The sequence below is a fragment of the Caloenas nicobarica genome, chromosome 4, assembly GCF_036013445.1.
Source record: "Caloenas nicobarica isolate bCalNic1 chromosome 4, bCalNic1.hap1, whole genome shotgun sequence".
Taxonomy (NCBI): Eukaryota; Metazoa; Chordata; class Aves; order Columbiformes; family Columbidae; genus Caloenas; species Caloenas nicobarica.
The window spans coordinates 47,574,988-47,599,312 of record NC_088248.1 but is presented as its reverse complement, the minus strand read 5'-3'; the positions used below and the strand labels follow the sequence as shown (position 1 = coordinate 47,599,312).

General features: G+C 37.7%; 1 protein-coding gene across 9 annotated transcripts in view; it reads right to left on the bottom strand.

Annotated features, from left to right (window-relative positions):
- Positions 1-24,325, bottom strand: part of FGL1 (fibrinogen like 1) — a 79,631-nt gene that overhangs the window by 39,031 nt on the left and 16,275 nt on the right. For 3 of the 9 annotated variants that reach the window (XM_065633223.1, XM_065633224.1, XM_065633225.1), the window contains 8 exons: positions 23,574-23,754; positions 20,966-21,125; positions 18,774-18,871; positions 17,743-17,831; positions 16,868-17,055; positions 12,884-13,007; positions 7,969-8,002; positions 6,225-6,896 (listed from right to left, as the gene is read on the bottom strand). In XM_065633223.1, coding sequence (XP_065489295.1) covers positions 6,715-6,896; positions 7,969-8,002; positions 12,884-13,007; positions 16,868-17,055; positions 17,743-17,831; positions 18,774-18,871; positions 20,966-21,125; positions 23,574-23,754 — 1,056 coding nt within the window. In that variant the 3' untranslated portion in view covers positions 6,225-6,714. Of the gene's footprint in view, positions 1-3,000; positions 3,062-6,218; positions 6,897-7,968; positions 8,003-10,752; positions 13,008-16,867; positions 17,056-17,742; positions 17,832-18,773; positions 18,872-20,965; positions 21,126-23,573; positions 23,755-24,325 lie in introns of those variants that run through there. The other 6 variants (XM_065633226.1, XM_065633228.1, XM_065633231.1 and 3 more) reach the window with 6 other exon arrangements.

Sequence of the window (24,325 nt, the reverse complement as noted above, 5' to 3'; positions counted from 1 at the left end):
GCTGGCTGGGAGGATGGCTGCTAGGAAAGGTTCAGTCACAGATCATGTGAAGAAGATGTTTGAGAGATTCATATATTGCCACAATGTGAGGATTTCCAGTCAAACCTGCCCACTTCTTAAGAGAACAGTGCTATTCTTTCTAGATGTCAAGAAATGACTGAGCAGAAAGAAAATTTAGAATCCTGGTTTTCAGCCATGCTGAACTGCAGCTGATGTTTAAATAACCACAAGGGAAATAATTTGATGAATGACTTGGTCAGAGGAGAGAGAAGAAGAGACCTGTGAAAAAAGTGCCTAGAGATGCTGGCTGGATCTCTCTGCAGGTGGGACTAGTTGATGTGATAAAGAGACAATGGTTGACAACAAATTTCTGTGGCACCCCATAGCACATCAGAGTAGACATTGGAGGAGATCTCCAAACAAGGCGCTGGCAGATGAGTCAGAAAGCTGGAGAAGGAGTGGGAGATAATCTGGCTGTTAGAGACAGTAAACAGGGAATGGAGACTTCCAGTCTTGAGTGCAGGGTGAAAAGCAGCCAGCACAACACATTCTTACTTTTTTCTATTACTGATTGTTTCTTTGCTTTTTTAAATTTTCTTTTTCTTTAAAGGAAAACAGCTTTTCTTCTAAAAGTCTTAGGATCTTTCTGTTCAAGGAACCATCTGTGGCAAAGAAATGAAGGTGAAGATAAAATTCCAACAAAACACCTGCACAGACCTATTTGAAAGTGTTTCTTCCCAGGAAACAAGTGCTCCTGAGGCTTTAAGGGCTGTGCCTCAGCAACAGCTCCAAGATACGCTCACCGTCAGCTATATGAACAGTGGTTAACAGGGGCCTGCAGAAGAGTTATTGGCACTAAGACGTATTAAAGGGAAACTAATAGAGCAGGGGTGTCAAACTCATTTTTGCTGGGGGCCACATCAACCTTGCAGTTGCCTTCAAAGAGCCAAATGTAATTTTAGGACTGTATAAATGTAGAAGTAGTATAAATGTATAAATGCAAGGTTGATGTGGCCCCCGGCGAAAATGAGTTTGACACCCCTCTAATAGAGAAAAAGGTTACACACTCAGTTTCTTTTCCTACTTTTCAGTGGTTTCATCATTAGATCACTATAGACTTAATGTTTTGAAGAAATAATATTTTGATGAAGTAAAACCAATTCCATTCTTATTGGTAGCAGGTCAACTGTTTAAATGGTGCTGAATATTATTTTCTTCTGTCACTTTTCTGTGATTAAGGAACACAAAATTATATTGCTATTGCAGCATCTCCCCAGTGTGAGGCCTGGATGTGAGATACAGTTAGCAGGGTTTAGCAAGTATCCTTTGCACAGTAGTAAATGTGGACATGGGGGTGAATAGGCTGTTAGCAGCAAATACACAATGATGTGCCTTGTTCTGACAGGAGAGAAAGCGAAGCCAACTTGGACAGAGTTTGCCTATAGCAAATGCAAAGTAATACATGCTGACAATTCCTGTAGACGAGCTGATGCGTAGTTAAGTTGTTAATAGGTGCTAACTTGATGGTGCTTCTGAGCTCACAAGACAATGTAATGTAGTGTACCATGCTGCCGTTTGCTTAGACCCTGTGCTATCAGTAATGGGATTTTTTCTGGTCTTTCTGTAGGCTTCTATGAGTTTCGGATCTCTGTGTTTGGGAATGTGTATTGCATTAGACATGCAGCACCTCAATGCTGCAAGTTATGCCAGTGTTCATACTGGCTGGAACAGTCCTGTTTAGAAATAGGTATGGTATATGTAACGGGACTGAAAGAACAGAGAAATGGGAGTAATTGTGTGTGATAAAGGTAGTGGGTACTAAACAGAAACCTGCACCAACAAAACAGAGAGGAAAAACCTCAAAGCTGGTTCTGTGTGGCAAGGTGTCCCCATCTGATCCTCACTGAAACAGAATGCAACAAAGCAATGTTGTGAGGAGGCTGCATTGCCCATGGCAGGATTTAGCACTGGTTGCTCAAAAGGGAACTGCTAAAGGTGAAAAGTCAGATAACTGGAAAATGAAACCCTTTCCTTTTCTCTTCCCTCATCGTTGCTAAAATGGACAGATGGATTCCAACATTAATGAAGGGACAGCATGTGCTTTCGATTTGGTGATTGAAAGCGAATGCTGTTCTGTATGCATGAAAGGTTACTGAATGGACAATAAGAGACTCAGGGAAAACAAGAAAACACAAACCAAGCCTTTTCTGCATGTAATTTTTAAGAAATGGTATGCCTCCAATGGGAACAAGGAAATGAATGTAGATTTAGGACTTCTTCCCTCCTGGGCGGTAACACAAGCCAAAGGGAAGAAGATGAGAAAACACATATGGAATTTAGAGTGAAAATAATCCAATGGGGAAAAAATTACAATTTTTTAAATTTTCACTTAATGTGTTTTAGTCCATTGTAGCATAGATCACTTAGAGGTCTTACATGAAGTCATGTCTGACCCGATCCTTCGTTTGCTTAGAACAAGTCTGATGTACTATTTTTGCTCCCCCCAATACTCATTCTAACTGACCAAAGAAACTTTGCTAGGGAGAAAAACCCGACAACTTAAATGCAACACCCTGGAAGGCTCTTGTTCTGGGCATAGTTTTAATGGCTGGACAGGCCTTATGTAAGAAAATTTAGTTCTGTCTAGGGTTTAAGCCACTGGACTTTACAAATTGGACAAGGTTACTGTTGCATCAGGTGCTTGTGGAATAAGAATAGTACTTTGTTGGAAAATTGCAGGTAAATGAGAAAGGTCACGCATGCATTGTCTGTCTACAGCACTCCTCTCCTAGGATGCAGTAGGATTTATCTTGATATTTCATACCGTAAAGACATTGTAAATAAATGAAGTTATTAATAAACCAGATAAATTTTGAGTTAATATTTTAGATGTGTTAATTTTGGGTATTGTGCAGTCTTAAGGATTCGTTAGAAATATAATGAACTGTAACAAAAAAGAAAAAGCCAAACGTATAAAGCTACAAACTCATTAACATTGCCTGGGCAATGTACTTCTTTCTTTGTTTTCACTTCAGTTCCTTTTTCTGATAAGCCAGTAGTCCTGGATAAGAGGAAAAGTTAAATTGGAGCAGGAACAAAATGTTTGTTTCTTCATTGCTAGCTACTTGCTTTGTCTTAGCTGAACTCAAGGCTAGCATGTAGATAAGCCACCAAGATGCAATGTTGGAATGTTTTGAAGGCATCAGTTTATTTGCACAAGGGATTATAAAAACATGTATGTTTTCTATTGTGATGAGCTTCTGAGTCAGAGCTGGAATGTGTAGCAGGAGAGGACTCATCCCTGCTGTCCCACATGGCGCCCTCCTTAACCACAATCTCTTGCTCAGCCTCCTGTTAGTGGGCATTTGTGAGTTTTTGTAATTTTCCACAGTCTGAAATGCAAACTGTAGTAACAAATAGCATTTTCTTAGCCCCTATGTATTACTAGAATTCTCCAAGGAGTCCTTTTATGCCTGACTTTTTTTCCCCACTTCGTTATGTATCACAGAAAACTGACTGAAATACCATACTATGCACATTGAGTTGTACTTCTGGATTTCATTTGCCATTTATGATGAGCAGCTCGCAGAGTGTTTAAAATGGCTATAACAGGCAGCACTTTTATTAAAAGTTACTGATCCTGTCTCTCTCTGTGAATATTGATATAATGGATGGTGGCGTCAACTAGAGCCAATTACTTCCTGCTGTTCAGCGCGGCTGTCTCTGTGGAAGGTGAAGCTGCAGACTTCCTTAATTAATCATGCCAGTCTAGAAACTGAAGACAATAAGGGCTAAGTATAGCGAAGCCTTCTGCTATAGTCAGCACGTATTTCCTTTAAATACACAGCTTGGATGTAAGCTAGCAAAGGTAATCTTTTAGGGAGAACTCTGGGCATTTTAAATATACCCTCACACACTCGTGCAGTGCACCCCTCCCAGACTGAATCCATCACCGTGGAAAATGCTTCTGAAACGGAGCCATTCTGCTACCTTAAACCAGTACGCAGACAGTGCACAAAAGCCTTAACCTTGGTTCCTATGTTGTATGTAGTTTAAGAACTGCTGCTACTAAGGTTTTATCCAAGTGAAAAAGCTGAAGGTTCCTGATTATGGACACGGATTAGACAGAACTAGTAGCCTATGCAGGTAATAGATTAAAACATAGTCCTTGAATTACATGTTTCCTGAGGAGGTTTCAAAGTGCTCTGTAAAGTGGTTATTTCTCTCATACATGAGGAGAGTATCAAAGAGTTCAGTGACTTGATACCTTATGCAGAAAAAATCAGAGCTGATGGAAAAAACATTCGATCTCACTCTTACACAAATTCTAGGTTTCACTTCTTATGAATACATGTGGTTTATATTCTTCTTCATATTAAGAAAATGAGATCATGGGTCAGAAGGGTTCCAGATTTTTTCTGTCTTTCAAAATCTATATGTCCCAGAGAAGGGATTTTAATTTTGGTCACTTATTCTCTTCCCACTGCGACTAGACTCCTTGATGGTAAAATAGGCAGTGAAATAAACAGTACTGCAGTACTTTTTTCTTTCAGAGAATAATATAGGCTTTGCTTAAAATATTTATTTTTATCAGATAATCGAAGAAACATGTTTGAAGCTGAAGATTTATGCCACAACATTTCCAAGAAGCAGTCTGCTGAAACTTCTTTGTTTTTAACGAGTAAGCATAAATACACCCCAATGAAGGCTTTCTCTGGTATCACATTGGAGTTGCTTGCATTTAAATTAGTGGGTCAGCAAGAAAGGACAGTGGAACCTTTTATTAGCAGCTGACTTCTCTTGAGTCTCATTTTACATTTTTGGTTCCAGGACTGTTCAACTGAAAAGAGATACTGTAGGTAAAATAAAGGAGGTGAATAACAAAGACGAGGCAGGTGCCAGACATCAGCTTCCACTGCATTCTTCAAAAATATCTGTATCCTCACTGATATTATAAAGAATCATAATGCAGCGAGTGTCCTTGTGAATCAGGTAGTCTTTTGTATTCTCTGGTAAGAGCTTTATATGAGCAAAGTTTATGATACAGAGTTCAGTATTGTTTTAAAGCTGTCTTAGATGAAGAAGCTGCCCATCAAGTAAGAAACAAAGGTAATTATCCATATAAATTCTGTTTCATCTGCTGAAATTGTTATGGTGGTGGTGTTCTCTAAGGAAATCCATGTTTTCTGTACAATGGCTTTGTGATGCACCAGAAGACCTCAAAAGTTCTGTCAGGAACTCTTCCTGTGTTGGACAGCCTGGTGCTCATTCCTTGTCTTTTGTGATGGTGTTCTTTGAAAAGCTACAGGATGTCTTAATTTCTCTTGAATTTTGATTTTGAGGGTTAATTAGTGTACAAATGACAGAGACATTGTGAGACCTATATAGAGAATGTATATGTAGCCTGTTATCACCTGCATCAGTAAGTCAGTCTGAGATGTCATGGGTAAACTCTTCCTTGCTTTCCAGCTCTTTCCAGCTCTACCAGGACATAAGTGCAGATATTTTTGTTGTTCTGGTAACAAAGGAGAAGGTTGTTGATCATTTGTATATCATCAGTTAGAGAGCACATGTAGACTTACAGGGCTATACTCCTGATAGAATGCTATATAATGAAAATGGCCAATACTTTTTTAATGAGAAAGTATAATAATAGGCTTTGTTGTTAAAGCTGTGTTTTCTTCAGGATAGTAAATGATCTGTGTGAGGAGCACATGACAAGCCTAACTGATCCCCAGTGTAACTTTACTGGACTGAGTTGATTCGTATAAGACTATTTTTCTTCCTTCTTTTGGGGAGAGGAAAAAAAGAAGTTGAGAAATACATAGCTGAGAAGGCATCTGGTTAATATCTTATATATGAAACTTTTATGCCAGGTTTGGAGGCTCAGGTGATTTAGTTTAATTTTGGGGAGTTAGAGACACATAAAGTAGAATTTAAAGTTGTTATCATTGATTGCAAATGCTAATGACTTTGTGTTATTAATGACTTTTTTTCAAGTTGTGTAAACAGAAAAAGGAAGCCCTTCCTTCAGTACCCTAGAGCTTTTTGCTTAGAAATTTTAAGTTGTGTGACTCGTGTTCTTCCAGATGGGTGTGATTTTTCTGTTTTCTTTATTTCTGTACTGAGTCAGAGGGGGTAGTGAAACTGACTCAGAAGCTGTTAAGCCCCTTATTAGAAAGAGTCGATAAGAGGAATAGATGAGAACTGTGCCGAGATCTTTAATGAAGCATGCTGTATAACAGAGGTAGAAGATTCAGTGACAGAGGACTGGAACAATTTGAATCAGCATTCTTTAAAAAACTTCCATGGGATATCTAAAATGAGTCATTCAAAGTTATTAGGAAATAAGAAAAAGGAGATGCATTACAATCATTAACATCCCCTTCATTGCAAGATAAAATGTTAGACCATCTTTCAAGTGTCAATAATTCAAACTTAGATATTATCCTGTAGAGTGAGACTTGCAAGACTTTCTAGCACTTACATGCAGAATGAATTTTAAATTTGCTGGGTACCACATAAACAACCCACTGATTTCAGGGAGGGTGCTTATCCCAGATGGGTGTACGGCATCTTGGCAGGAGATGGATTTCCTGCTCTCCCTGCAGTGAATTCACCACACCACAAGCACTTATTTCATCCTTCTGGTGCCACAAGCATTCATAAAATCTCAGCTTCTCCATCACGAGAAACATTCAAACACTTTATTATTTATGTTATGATATAAAGATGGGCCTCACTCCAGTAGAAGTTCCCTTGAATTTCATGGTAGTTGAGATGTGAAAAATAGAAACAGATCACATCAGGGAAGAACAGCAGAGGAATCATTGCAGGAACACAGCAGTGCAGATATGTTAGTCCAGGTAGTGCTGGGAACTCGCACAGTTTTGTTTCTGTTTGCAAATCACCAGAAGATACAAACCACTCTTGTAATGCGAGGCTTTTTAAATTAAAGAGACCACAATTTAACTGCATAAATGTGCCATACCTCGAGATAATTAGATGCTGTGAATTTTCATAGGGTTTAAGTAACCGTAGGAACTCATGTATGATTTCAAAAGTGAGCTGAAACATTTTTTTTTACTTATTTTCTATCATTTAGTAATTAAGTTAATCAGGAGAAATGTTTGTACTAGTTTACAAACATAGTATTGCCTAAGAAAATACATGTACAGAGCACCATCTAGTGCAGGATATCACTAACATAAAAGCCCGTCTGTTCATATGTCACTTGTTTGCATTTAGCTAATTTAATATGAACTATCACGTTGCAGAAAGTGCCAGCCCAGCGGCTCCTATGGCAATATAATTTTGAAATTACATGGGAGACTATGGATTGAAAATTACTTGTGACCTTTTGCAAGGACAATAAAATTGGATGCACTGAAACTGAGGTAATCATTTGAGAAAACCATACACTTTTAAGAATAATCTGCTTATCTTTCTGCCCACAGTGTTGGGTGACATATTCATTATAATAATTCAGTCCAATCTGTTTTATAAACTAGGTTGGACACTGATTGTCACAATAGAGACCCAACTGCCATTTTAGGTGCCTTAAGGACACCATCTAGCTCCTCAGAGCCTTTGCTCAGCTCCTACAGAACCTCAGAGCCACCCAGGTTCCTCATGCCAGGCATGCACAGTTACACCAACCATGACTAACGGGCAAGATTAAAGATCTGACTGTCATTAAGGGGAGAAAAGATGAAAGGATGGAAGCTGAGATTCTACAGGAGATGGGTAAAAGAAACATACACAGGTATTCATGATTTGCTAAGGAAGGGCAGAAAAAGGTGAACTATAGTGTTTTGTTGTGAAGGCTATATTTTGGTTCTTCTGCAAGCAAACAAACATATGAACTTGGCTCCAGGGTTGTTTAATCAACGTCTGGATATCAACATTATGTTTCTGAAGCAATCTATTTAACATTAGGGTAGGATTAAGAGGAACTGTCTTAGTTACCTGAAGATGTAACAATGACATGCTGGATTTCATCCTGCAATAAACAAAGGTTAAGATGGCCTTCAGGTGCTTGGAAAAGATTATTTTTGGATTAACACTATGTATTCAACAAAAAACTAATTAAGTATAAAAGAGCCACTATCACTGTAAAGTTTTACATTATCTTTAAACAAGCACTTTAACTAATAGAAAATTCTAACTTTTCTTTCTCTGGGCATATATTGCATACAGATTTTGGCTGAATGCTTGAAACCTTGCTGATTTCCCAATTTTCAGACCTACTCTGAGAAAACAGCAAGCATGTGCTCATATTAATTTCAAAGTACCACCTGGTTTTGAAAAGCTCCATTTTTTTGCTTTCTAAGCTGACCTCTTAGTAGGCAATTAAAAAAAAAATACAGAAATAAGTCGATATTTTTGAAAATTTAGATACAGAGTACCTCCCTGGATACTTTTCCTGTTCTTTCTACCTCCTTCACAACTGCCAAAGAGAACCTACTACTGAAGAAAAGAAAAAAAGAAGGTATAAAATCTGTATTTTCATTCTTTTTGAGCAAATGAGGAAAAAACTAAATGCACATGATAGGAATGTCCACAGACGTGGCAAGCTGTGGTTCAATTCCCCTTTCTGGGTGTAACATTTTGCTAACAGTGAGAAATAGCTTTGACAGAACAAAATGTTATACTTACAAAAGGGGTACAAGAATTGGTGTCAGGAGTAACAGTTTTGGGAATGGTGTGGAGAGGTAGGCTCTAGGTGGGCAGCAGAGCTGAAGAGAAGTCTCCAGTAGAAAGCTATAGGCCAAATGGCTGTACCTCAGCTCTGTTAATGCATACTAGACATTCTAGGGAAAACAAATGTTGTAGCATATAAGGCTCTTTTACTGCTCATTTAATTCACCTGGGCTTGTGGTTTCCATTCTTTTAATCTCCAATAATTTTAGCAAATGGAAAAAAACAGAAATAGACAACTGAAAATATAAAGGTGCTTCCATTGAACAAATATTACACAAAGATGCATTTCTGATTACACATTGCTGGTAGCTATCATTACGTTCTTTATTAAACCACAACTGACAAAACATTTTCCTTGTTATTTCCTTTATTCTTATTCTTCTGTTGGCTTATATGATTTGTATCAAATGGTATGCATTCATTTGCAGCTATTTGGGAGTTATTACATTGTTCTGTCTAATGCCTGAACAAATAAAGTGGCCTTTGTTCTGCTATCTTGTAAGAATAAAGACTACCTTAGAACATGTTCATACCTGTTGAGGAAATAAATTAATATTAACAGGCAAGCTAGGCAGAGAAAATAATTCTTTTCCAAGCTGTGCTCTCTTGTCTAGTAGCCATTTAAACTTGCCTTTTGAACATAAAGCATTTGTATATTTGAGAACAATTATTTCACCATTTTGAATTACAACACTTCACGTGTTTTTCATGTGGTCAAAAAGATTTATTGCACAAAGAAAGGCCACAGAAAGATGGTGCGAATTAAATACTATGTCTGCATATTGCTGGTAGGTAGTATGCTAGATGCTTTTCAGACAGCTAGGATATCGAAGTCCTTGTTCTGAAGAGCATTCAATCCAAATAAACATATAAACGCATAGTAAAATGTACAAAGAACGAACTGATCCTCCTTCATTTTAGAATTTCCCATGGAGAAAGGGAGTCAAGTTTTACATCAGAATATGACAAAAGCACCCTAACTCAGTGTGCTGGTTTTGGCTGGGATCGAGTTAATTTTCTTCACAGTAGCTGGCATGGGGCTATGTTTTGGATTTGTGATGAAAACAGCATTGATAACACAGGGATGTTTCAGCTACTGCTGAGCAGCGCTTACACAGAGCCAAGTGCTTTTCTGCTCCTCACACCACCCCACCAGCGAGTAGGCTGGGGGTGCACAAGGAGCTGGGAGAGGACATGGCTGGGACAGCTGACCCCAACTGACCAAAGGGCTGTTCCAGACCATAGGACATCATGCTCAGCATGTAAAACTAGGGGTATGAAGAAGGAAGAGGGGGATGTTAGGATTCTTCCCAAGTAACCATTACACATGATGGGGCCCGGCCGTCCTGGAGATGGCTGAACACCTGCCTGCCCATGGCAAATAGTGAACGAATCCCTTGTTTTGCTTTGCTTATGCGTGGCTTTGGCATTACCTATTTAACTGGTTTTGTCTCAATCCATGAGTTTTCTTATTTTTACTCTTCTGATTCTCTCCCTTGTCCCATTGGGGCAGTGAGTCAGTGAGGAGCTGCCTGGTGCTTGGTTGCCAGTTAAACCACGACACTCATCTGAAAGGTTTCATTAGTGTTCTTGTAAGCAAAGAGGATGGTTTTGTCCTTCAGCAAACAAAAAAATTACTGCAGATTTTATGAGTGCAGTTTGTACACATTAAGAGCCTTTTCTGTGTGCTAGAGATCCAACTTGCTGTATTTAAATCTTCCATGTCTTTTATTTAAATTATGTGGAATATGATCTGTCTTGATACTCTCCAAATACATGAGCTAATGTTTCCATTTTTCTGTGAAAAACTAAGAGTGTTTTTACAATTTCTACATAATGTCATCCATGTTTTTGCAAAGAATTAAATTCTTCTCCTCGTAGAGTAGCAAAAGAATTTGAAAATCATGATGAGAAATACTGTACTTACATCTTTTTTAACTACTCCAAAACTTCCATCATATTATTAATGACCTATACCTACCGAAGTGCTCATAGAATAACACAGGAACCCATTTTAAATTCTGTAATAAAACTGGATAAAAATACATATCAGATGCTCTGTTTTAATGTAGAATGCTGAATATATATGTATATAAGTCTATGTATCTATACATACACACAGATATATATGATGGTATGCCTCCCTGTCAGACATAGAATTTAATTTGGTGTCACTGATTAAACAAGGTTCCAAATAAGCAGTTGTAGGGCTACCCACTGGTCGTCTGATGCAGGGGCATGGGGATGTGCTATAGGCTAGAAATCTCTAGCACAGTATCTACTGATACATCTAGAAAAAGACCAGATTATCTAGAATACCTGCTATTACCACAAAAAGGACAGACCTCAAAACCTCTATACTGCAGATATTTATCAGCACCATTTTACATGATAACGTTCTTTTTAGCTGCCAGAACCTCATTTTTTCTCTACTTAATTATCTTTTTTTGTTTGGTCACAATCTGCTTTATCTTATTGACTGAGATTGTTTCATATTAACCTCTCTTTCCGCCCCCCTCAATTGTTCTACACATCCTCCCTCCCTTATTCCATGCAATTCTTTCAAGGATTCTTGCCAAACTTTTTGTTTTAGAGGGTGAAAATGGAAGGAAAAATGGCCACACAGGGATTTATCATTAAGCTGACCTGTATTCATATCAATTTAGTTATAAACCGACTGAAAGATTGCCAAAAATTAGTCTCAGTTATGTTAAGCTTGACTGAAACTGGCTGCCATGTTCAAAAACTGTATTTGGACACAGGCAGAGAGACTGGCAGTCCAACCAAAAAAGCAAAATTATTTTAGGAAAGCAGGGAAATAAAAGTTCCCAAGTTTAGCTCAGATCCGTGTGGTTTTTAAAATTTTAATTTGCATCTGCTCAGCAGCAATGGGTTACATTTCAAGGGAGAGCTTTCTAGAGAGTGTTCCTACCTTCTCCATGGCAGCAAGCACTAATCAGCGATTTTTGTTATTATTGGCTATTGGAGTCTATTGTAGAGCTAGACACAAAAGCCAGGAGTGGGCAGAGTCTTTCTGACGATTTTTCTTGTACAAGAAAAACATGGAGCTGCAGCTTGTGAAGGGGGAAAGCCCAGGGAGCCAAGACAAGAACATTAGAAAAGGAGAAGATAATGGGCTTAGAGGCAGAACCACTTGGAAGGGACTGAACAGGACATTCAAATTTGGACAATTGTGGAGTCTAACAGATACATAAAGAAAGATTTATAGAGTCAAGCACTAACAACCTCTAAAATGCCAGATTTTAGTTGCACAAGAAAAACTCTTCCCTCTACACATGCATTATGTTCAAAGCATAGCTCACATAAGAATTAGTTGCAGCTTCTGTTATTTAGCCTTTTGGTAAACTCCAAATGCCAATAAGTTAAGGTCCACCTTTTGTTACCAAATGTTACCAAAAAAAAAAAACCAACGAAGGCATAATGGTTACCAAGAAGAAGAAAGGCACAATTACTGACCATCTAAAAACATTAGGTTGAAATCATGTGACTAGCCCTAGAAATGCTTCAGCAACTATAGACAACCCACTTCTGTATGCTGGATTCCAGTGGTTCTAGCCTGGTAGCATCCTTTCTCTTCCTTCAGTTCCCTGCCTCATCCTTTCTACTTTTTTTGTATACTATGTACACAACACATGCAACAAATAAATCAGAGGAATTTACATGCAACTCACTTCTAAAGCCTTGAACTACTCCAAAGAAAGTATGTTCCATCCACAGAGCGAACGAGCCTTACGCTTGTATTTAAATAGGGTTTTGGTTGTAATAAGGACAATTCATTTTCATTTTTGAGACAACACAATGACAATACTGGCTTTTTTTAAAGGTGAAAGGATTTGTAGTTACTGCAGAAGCCAAAAATTCTCCATGTTGATGAAGATGTCCTTATTCCTAGATGAGTGCCTGCCTTTAAAAAAAATCCTGTACATATATTAGCACTAGTATTTGTATCTACAGATACATAGGCCAGATTGTCTTCTCATTTGCATCTCATAAAACTACTGGTTGCAGAGGAATTATTTCGAATTTATATGTGCACAGATGAGAAGCAAAAAACCTGCCCATCCGTTTTAATCTGGATTGATTTGCTAAAAGATTAACTAGATAAATCGTCTTAATAAAATACTTAAACAATATTAGGTTGAAAGTCTGCTGGTCTGACCTTCATGACAACGGATTTCAGAGAATACCACCACCCATGCCAAGTGTACCACACAATCCCGTTGTCTGTCTTTGCAGTGTAGGGGCCTTTGTAGTACAAGCCGTTCAAGTTGGCAGAGTGACACCTGGTGGGAAAGTAAAGGAAAACAGAAATGAGGCCACCTGCCGAAAAGCTGCAAGTATTTGTGTAATAGTTGCTGTGCGAATCAAAAATTTCGCCATGTTGGTAACAGCCCAAGTTGACAGCTGCAAAAATTCACATTTGTGGACTTCAGTGCATCCAAACAATAACAGTTTAACTAGGGCGCAACTGCAAGTGCTCTTAGCTTCTTCGAAACAAAAGTTGTTTTTGTTCTTTCCACCCCATTTTTGACATGACCAGCTCTCTGAGTTTTGCCTGCTAATCTGTTCCAGTTGAGAATTACTCCAGAGTTGTTCAGGTCCCGGGTGGCAGCAGGGCACGCACCAGGCAAAACTCCACGCAAGAAATACTGTTCTGCTTTTTGTTCTACCAGAGCAACCCCTCTGAAGACCTGCAGTTACCCCACATGGTGTTTCATGACAGAACCTGAACACCACCATCAGTTTGCCTGTTCAGCTGGAGACTTCTAGTTACAAATAGATGAAATCTGACAGCTAATTAAACATATGTACACCAATTCACTGAATCACCAGAGCTGACATTATATTTGAGTATACAAAGTACTTTTTTGTTGTTGTTCTTTAACATGCTGAAGCAGAAATGCTCTTACAGTTCATTAAATACAGTGGTTAAAACAAAGAAACAAAAAACTCAACCAAACAAAAACCTCTAGCAAAACCCAAAAGGCTTGAATAGGTACCAGTACAACCTTGATACTCATTTGGTTTTTACAAGAAAGAAGTTTAGATCATTATGTGACTATATGGAGAGCAAAAGAGTTGTTTCTTCTGCAGCACATCATAATGAATCGGCTTGGTTTATCTGCCAATTCAGTATTTTATTGTAAGTGCTGTTAATACCTAGCTGTCGAACACCATGATGGATTTCAAAAGCAGACTTCAGGAAAATATGCAAAGAGAACACAGTCCAAATGAACCTTACTGATATCATTACTGGCAAACCTTAGTCTCTTTGGCTTTGCTTACACTTCATTAACAACAGTTTTTGAGAACTGAACTAAAAACTGTGATAAAAACCTCATAGGAAAATTCTCACATATATATGCTTACTCATTTGCTTATATTTTTTAAGCTCAATTTTGGTAATATGCTGGTTGAAAGCTTATAAACTGTGGGTATTAAAAGTTACTTAGTTTCTGAGAATGACAAACTTGTATCAGAGCTGACATAATCTTTCTAGCCATACAAATTCTGCACTGAGTGGGCACTCTCTCTACTTTGAATTAAACCACAGATTTCACTAGAAGAATCATAATTGCTAAGAGGTATCTAGATCACCTGAACTCCTTTCATTCCTTTGACGGAAGCAGGCAAATCATGATTTTGTCAACAGGAACATGAGCCAGCAACAACTCTAATTAGTGCTGGGGGGCACCTATAGCAAAAATGTACAGGATTCAGCAACCAACTGCATGCTGTCTGAAGTAACTGGACATATTAAAGAAACAACTGGCATGTGACTATAGTTATGATATTCTGAAGCAATATTCATTATTCACAACTCAATAAACACCTTAAAGTTAGCCTATATTCTTCCTTTCTTTCTGACAGGCTAATTTTTAAAGTAAAAAACTGCACGGCAGTAGTGTCAAGAGTACAGACAACTCACAACTATCTGTGGACATTTTACCTGAATGATATATTAACTGTAGGACAGATGTGAAGAGTTGGTTCCCAGAAGAACTGTTTGAATTCTGCCTGGACCAACTGACTCCGGTATGGCCTCACATGGTTGTAGATATGCTGTCCCCAGGAATCCTGAGTCAGTGAGATCTGTGCCCCCAGCATGATGCCTGGCAGACCCACTGTTATCATCCATGCACGGTGTAACTAAAACTGGGAGTGCTGGGGAGAGAATAAGCCCATGTCCAACTAGACTTGTTAGCTCTTCTTTCACCAGTTATGAACCTACTGACCTTTGCAATGCCCTGGATGCAGGAAAGCTTATGACCTGGGTGCAGTACCAGAGTGAACCCAGCTCTGTGGATTTACATCCAAGCCAAAAATCTGTTCTAGAGCTTTGTTTACAAAAGAATGCAGAGAGGCCATTTTTTGAAGTCCAGGATAACAAGTGCTGAGCTGGAGCAAGACCAGTGGCTTCGAACTAGATCTGAGCTACTTCCATGTCATTTCACTTGTGTCACATCCCTTGATATTCATATTATCATGGCATTTCTGTACTTCATTAGTCCAGATAGCATAGAGCTGCCTATAAAAAATGCCTTCATAGCTGGGAGCTCCTATACAAACCAGCCAAGAGCAGTAATTCCTTCTATGTTTGCTAATCCGTGCATGACAAATACGTGTTCTGAGTGCTTTCCTTTCTCTGCCAGAACTGTTCTTTTTGGGTAGGATTTAAGGATATTGAAAATTTCTAATATTCTGCAGTATTCAGTTTTATGTTAGGCTTAGCATAAAAAAGTCAGTAGCTAGGCAGTGCAATAACACTATTAGTTACTCATTTTCATTATCCAGATAGACTGTCACTTCAAGAGCATGAGCTACACAGCCATAATAGGAACTAGCCTGGTAGGAGTCAGCTATCTTTAGTAGTTATGTAGCACCAACTACAAGGTATTAATAACTGTCAAGTTCTGCCATACAGCTACTTTTGCAAAGGGGTCATTCTTTCATCCAGACCAATCCAATATTTAAAAAAAAAAGTTTTTAAAAGACAAAAAATGTAGTCAGTTGACTAAAAGTGATTGGTGATTCACTCCTCATGAACTCCACAGCATGATATCAGAGTTTTATGCTACTTGAGGTCTAGATATTCCTCTAAATCCACTAAAGTTCTGATTTCATGGGAAAAGATCAATACGGTTGCCTTTCCCTTTTATATCTTAGCGTTTGCAAGAACTGCAAAAAACATGAGATTTTTTCCGTATGTCTCAAACATTCTGCTGACACACTATCCATGTTAAAATGTATTAAAATAAATATTTAATTGAGTTAACATTTACATGATATCAGTTAAGATGGTAACAGAATACATATGGAAACAGAATTTGGAAAATGAGGAGTTAAAAAATAGAAACAAAGGATGACACAACAGAGAGAAACAATGGAGTTGATCCAGCCTGGCAGCTCTTGCCAAGTGAACTGAGATCACAGTAAGAGTAATATGCTTTCCTGGGTTGTATTTTAAATCTCTGTATTACACAGCTAAATCACATAGTTTCTCTTCATGGCTACATATATCTAATTAATCAAGGGAAAGAACATACCTGCTGATACAGACACTGCTAAGGCTAGCAGTTTTATCCTTTCCTTTTTAATTGGTATTTTGTATGAAAGTAGGATTTTAAAATTATTTTACTGAACCCTAATTAAAACAAATCTTCCTCTCAGTCCAGCCATGCTCACTGACAGAAACTGAATGGATGCATTCCCATCTTGATATAGAAGGAATAACAAGAGTGAGATGCTGTGAACTGAAGTGAAAAAAATGAAGCTTAATAACCTGTCGCTAGCTTAACTTGTCAGATATTCTGCAGTACTGCCACATCTGGTCTAGTGCAACACAGGAGAAATGCAAGAATGAAGTACAACAGGGATACATCTGCAAACTCTACATGACCTACTTGTGTAAACACTGGTTACCTTAAAGGGGCAGAATTATCTTCTTATTATCTGATAACAAAGACAACTAAAGCCTTCTAAGGTGGGTCTCAGTCTTACCAGCACCAAGGTCTCCGGAAGGGGTCAAGGGCAGACTGCAAATGTAACAAACAATGCCAATCCTATTTTCTATGTGGTGTTATTATTGTACGAATATGCATGAAGCAGAATAGTTGACAATACTGATATGAAATCAGAATACCTGTTAAACCACCAGCCAGCCTTTTCCTCTTCAGCACAGTTCCCTTCATAGTTGTCATTATCCCTGTCTCTAGTACTGAATTTCATTCCTCGATGATCAGCCCACCATTTTACTTCCGGATGAAATCCACCAGTAAGGGAATCACCAGCTGTACCAGAGTATTCACCACAGCTCATCTCATAAGAATGCTAATGAAAAATGTGAAGAAAGGGAAAAAAAAGGAATTCCTGTATGTCTTTAACCTTTAGCATATCAGAGAGTGAAATCACAAAGAGGGAACTCCTCTGTTCTATTTGCTACTATTTTTATGCTCAGAAATGTCATGTTTACCAAGGGTAAAATTTGACAATAACCTTATGTATAAATGACATGATAAAAACCATATTAGAGTCAGTTTGCAGTACATAATAACAAATGAGAACACCATGTACCATTATTGTTGGTAATATCAACAAAAATAGAAAACCTGCTTTTATCCATGGCTGCTAAACCAAATGATTCATTCATCTCACAGAAAGTGTGAGATTGATGTATCAATGTAGACCACTATTATTACATATTTCAAAATTCCAAGCATTTGTAAGAAAGAAAATATGATAATAAGGTTCTACACAAACCTTTATGAAAATCAGTACATTTGTTGTCTTCTACATTTACTGTCTGTCTACAGAATCACAGAATGTTAGGGATTGGAAGGGACCTCGAAAGATCATCTACTCCAATCCGCCCACTGGAGCAGGAACACCTAGATGAGGTTACACGAGAAAGCGTCCAGGCGGGTTTTGAATGTCTCCAGAGAAGGAGACTCCACAACCTCCCTGGGCAGCCTGTGATTGTCATTAAAATCTCTTAGTCATTGTTTAATATTTCATTACCTCTTCACCTGCAACTCCAAATCTTGCATATTGTGCAAAACGCCGTTCTCCTTCAAAATCAGTTAGATCAATTCTTAAAGTATAGTTCCCTTAAGAAATAACAACATAAAGTATTTTGGTTAAACTAGCCTATCTCACTACTTTTCAGAACAGAGTATTATAGTAGAAGATTAAAATACTATGTTTTTATCATGTATCTTATCTCTATCATCACAGAATATTTTATGGGGTTTCTCTTCTTTATGTATATTAAAGCATATCTTGCTATTCTTTCTATTTATTCACCTGATTCAGCTTAGAAAATTTGAGAAATATTCCAATATAAATTTTCAAGTGTAGACAAAAAATATCTAAACCAAATGGCCTTATGGGCTTTATATTTTAGTAAGGTATATGAGGTAGTAATGAAAAGATAATGAGAATCAATCAATAAGCATACACCTAAGAAAATTAGATTTTTGCACTCTGAAAATAAAAGTTAAACTAAGACCACATCCAGGTGGCAGTTATTTCCAGATGAATTAGCTGGCTAAGTCAACGGCTAAGTTTTGTACATGCAGCATTCTACAGCAAAACAGAAGTTATCTTGGACTCAGTGACTATTAGAGAGATGGAAATAGCTTTCTAAGACTAGCCTAATCAACAGGACAGGCCTAGATTTACCTTCATGTAATGGCCTATTCAGCCATGTAAAGCCCTGTACTAAATGAATTGGTACAGCATCTGCCTGACTCTGGACTGTTAATAATGCTGACTGTGAAATGGGTAGAGACAACAATTTTCATGTATACTCCTCTATCTACTGTTCCCTGTTTTGCAGGGGTTCCCCACATGCCATTGGCCCCACAACAGTTTTGAACCTTTTGTTGGAAAACATATTCTGATGTGTTTTGTTCTGAAACTTGGTGAAGTTCAGGCAGACTAACAACAGAACTCAAAATGTATGCTAACAAAAAGGGTAACAAAAAGTGACCCAGAAAGAGCGAAGAAGCAGAAACAATAGCAGACTATTGTTACAATACAAATCTTACCTTGATTAGTCAAATAATGAAGATTTTTATTTCCAAGCCAATATTCACCATTTGGCAAAACAAAATTTCCAAAGCCTTCTTCATAGTCAGTCCAGACTCTGAAAAGAGTACAAATTACTAATTTATCAAAAAAGCAAGTTTGTTTGGATGTTTATCTTATCATACAATCATAGATCACAGAATAATTCAAACTGGAAGGAATCTCAGTAGGTAATCTAGTCCAACATCCCACACAAGGCAGAGTCAGCCATGAGATCAGACCAGGTTGCTCAGGGCTTGTCCAGTCAGGTCTGGGAAACCTCCAAGGGATGGAGACTGCACACTCTCTTTGGGAAACCTGCTGATGTTCTCACAGGGAAAAAGTTTTTCCTTACATCCAGCCTGAACCTCTCTTGTTTCAACTTCCGTACTTTGTCTCTCATACTCCCACCAGACCCCACTGTGAAGAGCCTGCTTACTCAACGAGCTCTCAAACTGCTCTGTTTTCTCAGTGACCTCCTTGTAGGTGCAGGCAGGCTATTGTCAGGTTCTTCTGAAGCCACCTCTTCTCCAAGCTGAACAAGCCTTAGCCTGCCCTCACAGGGCAAGGGCTCCAGGCCTTGATCATCTTGCTAGTCCACTGCTGAACTCTTTGTGGGTGCATTATATCTTGGAACATTAATAAACAAATATTTTAGACTTCATTATCTTATGATCTTTCATAGAATTACTTCTATTTCTCACATGTGAAAGGCTGAATTCCACACTGCACTGCTCACTGAATCCCAGTCCAAAAAGAAGAGCTAAGAAGTATATTCAAAGTTGTTTAAGATTAACAGATTTTATGACCAGAAGAAAACGTATTAGCTCAGTCCAATCTGTGGTATGGCACAATTTACCCGAAGTGAAAACATTTTTCCTGGTTAAATCCAGGTGATCTAAGTGAATGTGTACATGTATCACAAGCATTGTTTCTTTATTTTCAGTGATTTGATTAAGCTGTGAAAATCCTGCAGCTGGATATATAATTTTGCAAATTGAGGTCTTTGCTAGCTGTTTCTAGCTTTGATTTGACTGATTCTAACAATTTTTGAACTCATACTGGTGTGTATTTTCAAGAGTTAATGTGTATACTGAAAGCATTGAATTTGTTCCCTGTCTACAGTGGCTTTGAAACACTTTCTCAGGGGCTCTGGTTTCATGCCACGTTCTAACAGGGACAAAAACATGATCTATTTCCTTGATAAGAAGCAACCACACTTCAACGAACAGGTGAAAGTATTTGGCTGTGGACAGGCAGTCATAGGAGAAAGCAGCTTCTGAGGCTTAAGTAGCTGGTAGTCTCTGGAAAGGATGAAGAATGGGTGGTGTGTGCTAGTGACAATTGTAAACTGCTGCAGATTGCTTCTGTAGCTTATCCGACCATATTTTATAAAATAAGAATAGCAAAGTTTTGTTGGCTGGATTGCAGTTTTTCATCCTCTCTGGGGATTCCTTCTGTTTCAGAAGGGTATTGTAAAGCTAGTTACAGTAATTATAAACACAGGTAAGATACAAATCCACAGGAGGATGCAGATGTGAAAAGCAAATTAGGCAAAGTGGAGGCTCTAAAAACCTTCTTGTTGCTTCTAATATCTGTAAATATTGGTGGGTTTTTATATTTGAGTCTCACAACACCAAAAATATCACTTCTGGACATTTCCCCAAAATGCTTAAGTCTTGGCAAAGGCAAGGAGGTTAGGTGTTCACAAATCAAGTTCTCACCCATCTTATCTTTCCTAGAGGAATTTTACCATAAGCTCCAAATTACTGTGTGGTGGGTTTCTCTCATACTTGTTTGCTGATGGTATTTTCGTTCAAGCAGATTGCTTTCATTTTTACTTTTTTAGGTTTTTACTATTTGCAAAAGACAAGGTAGTCCTTCACTTGTCATTACCAGTTCTTGCTCCAACCATTGTTAATGCATTTGACACTGAAGTGTCCTCACGTAAAATGCACAAGCTGTCAGAAAAGACGAGAAGAGATGTCTCCCAGAAGGGAGAGCCAGCAGTGGTCTCTCATCTGGAGTTTGTCCCACAGAATTACCATTCCTCCCTTTTATCTGAGGTAACAACTTACTCATATGATTCTGAAGTTAGGATTTAACTTAGCTCCATCTGGTATATTGTTTCTCCACTTTGCTTCCAATTTTAATGATTAATTCTAGTACTTACCTATCAAAATCCTGGCTGCCATCAGAACGTCTCTGAAAAACTGTCCAACCACCCCCTTCAGACATGTCACAGAAGGCAAGGAATTCAGTAGGACTCTGGATGGGTTTCAGCTTATAAAATCCACTTTGCTTATGGCCGTCATTGTAGATTTCTGCACAATCTGTTCACAAAACATTCACAGGACAGGTTTTTTTAGTCCTGTATTTACTGGCAAAATCAGAAATCAAGTCAATAACAGAAATCAAGTCACATCATATAAGAGTCACATATGAACCGGGCTAACACAAAAGCAATGCCTCTGCAAATACATTTTTATGACTTTTGCACACCTACTTGTATTTGTGTTGTTTTAAAACTTTATTGAGCTGTAATTATGTTGTCATTTCTTTAAAATAATTTTCTTCCACCATAAAATACTATCATTTTTGTTTTCATTTGACTAGTAAAATAATTCCTCTGGTTTAAGTGTTGTCACGTTTAATTTACAATGGTATAATCCACATTAGAATCCTGTTACAATCATATCACTACTCTGCATATAAACCCCACAGTAACCTCTAAAAACAAAGATGTACTTTTATGTCCAGAAAGTCCACAAGAGAACTGCCAAAAACAAGAGCATGGAATCACCAGTGTTAGAAAAGGGAAACAATTGCTGGACCTGATACTGTTGTCCCTTGTACCAAATAGATGCAAAAATATATAGGACTACCCCCCAAAAGTGTGATGTACATGTAAAGTGATTCCACTTCAGCTTGATACTATTTACAGTCTGGTCTCCATTGGTTTTAATGACTAATCAGCATTCACAGCAATGACAAAATTCAGAGCTCATGAAAATACAACAGCAATGTAATTGTATAATCTTATCTTTTTCCTCTAGGAGTTAAGAAATGAAAGGAGTTCTTTGTTTATATGTAATCTACCATCAAGCAGTCATACAGGAAAGATGTATAATTTTCAACATTTCTGTTTTTCCTGGCAAAGGTAGGGCTGATTAACTGTAAGATTTTCCCTGAAACATTTATGAACATGTTGGCTGAACTTCCAGGACAGTTTGGAACTTTCTGAACTATTATATTTCTTCTCAGTGAAAGTGCCAGTGAAGATTAGACACAGAAAATAAACACTTTATACTGAAACAAATAGCTATGCCAGGATTTGAATAAACTCTAATAGAAAACATGATTTAAATAGCAGCTAAGTTGTCCTTCTAGAGAATGTTTGATTGGCTTATAGAAAATAGCTTTTCTTATCCATTATTTTCTTAGTAGGTTAGCAAAACACTTAAGCATATTTTAGTTTTTAGCAGGTGTATATGATGTGGAATATTTCCCTCACTATCTAATCCCAAACTATCCAGCTCTGTTGGAATTAAACTGCTGCAGTAGTTCAAATGAAATAATGCAGTATCAAGAGAGAAAAGCATTTTCCAAGCTATAAGGAAAGTGGAAAAAAAATGGAAAAAAATCACCAAAAACCAGAACAATTTAGATTTGTTATTTAGACTTTTTAATTTGTTATTTAGAATCATTTTTTAAGAAAACAAACCCAGGCATATGGTAAGAAAGGACAAATACGTTTCAGCTAAACGGGGTTTTAATAATATTTTCCTGTAACAAATGAGTCAGCCATAATAATAAAAAGAAAGTATTCCAGGATGCTGAATACATAAATACACAGCTAAAATTTAAAGTCAGACTTGCAACTGCTTTTAATTTCATTTTAATGGTGCTTTATTACATTTGATGCCTTGTTATATGTTGCGATTTCTTTGATTAGCATAAACACTACAAGTATATCCAAACAAAGCTATTAAAAATTACAGAAGTTTAGACTCTCCAGCACTGGACAACTAGAAATGAAGACCATCCAAGAATCAGACCCCCAAATTGTATTTTCAATCCAGCCATTGGTTTGGATGATGTTTTATTACTTCAGAAGTTTGGGCCTCACTCCAGCTACTACAGGCTAACACCCTTAGTCTTCTTCCACTGCAGAGGGACCAGATTACCACCAGGGTGCTGGTGAGATTACAAAAACAATTTAAAACCAGTATTTTAGAAGCTGTAATGTCCTGAGCTACATTATTATTGAGATGCAGATGTCATTCTGTCAGGCTTATGTGTATAAATATAGATGTCTCGGGGACTTCACAGATTGGAACAGAGTTGGTGTTTGGTTGTAACCCACACAACCCAGTGAATGCGTGACTGTGAACCGACCCTGTGGGTTAAAATTTGTGAGACTGGTCAAAGAATGGTGTTTAGAAATCTGTAACTGTTTATTAACCATTTAAAAATGTCTATTATTGGCTTTTATCTGTTTTATTGCTGATATTTATTCTGAATTTATTGTCCACTGATTGTTTTTAAATTAAGTGCTATTAATAAATCAATAAACCACTTAAATCCTGATTTGGTTCATCCCATGTGACATTAACAATTTTTCCCAGTGGCAGCAGGCCTACGTAAAAACTGAACACTGTGTTTTAAACAAACAATTTTCTATGAGCTTTTAAAACAATAAGTCAATGGGCCCAATTGTGCTAAAGCTTCTGGGTATCATTACAACGAATGGAAATGAAAAGAATAGCTTCATTTCTAACCTGAATACTGTCTTTTTCCTCCCAAGTCAATGACACTGTTTTCATCTCCTCTGTCACTGTACTGAACCTCTTTCTTCTCTAAAAGCTGTATAATTTTTAACTGCTGCTGTTGCACACGATGTTCCAGAAGCCTCACCTGGCCCTGAAGTAGTATCTGCTCTTGAAAACAGTTCTGTAGATCCTAGAGAGGAAAACATATTGTAAAATTGACAATTTTTTGTCATGTTTAACATGTGACACAAAAAAACCCCAACCAACCAAACCATAAATAAAATTTATCTTGAATAAAACATTTTGGTCACAATTTCCTATAGACAGCCTATCTATTTGCTATAGATAGCCTTCCACCTCAGTTGCTACCTCTATTTAGAATTATTTTGTATATTACAGAGTGTCCAAACATATATTTGCTTTGCAAACAGACTTTCATTTTAGTGGCTATAACTACCAGCTCTCACTGCAAACATGCAGAGGGAACTTAAGGGAAAAACACTATAGCACGGCCCCTATCATAAAGATTGCTTACTATCTATCACCTACCCTGTACAGAGATTTACTGCCCAGTGAGGCCTGCTACTAACATTGTGAAGGTTCTAAAATTCCAGAGTTTTAAGGAAATACAGTCCACATTGATACGTTCTCAACTTCATTGTGCATTTTTCAAATGCTTTTAGATTACGCACTTCTTATTATAAGAATCTTAGCAATGCCAACATAAATATTGTAAAGTTTCAAGCTCACTTTTGGCATGC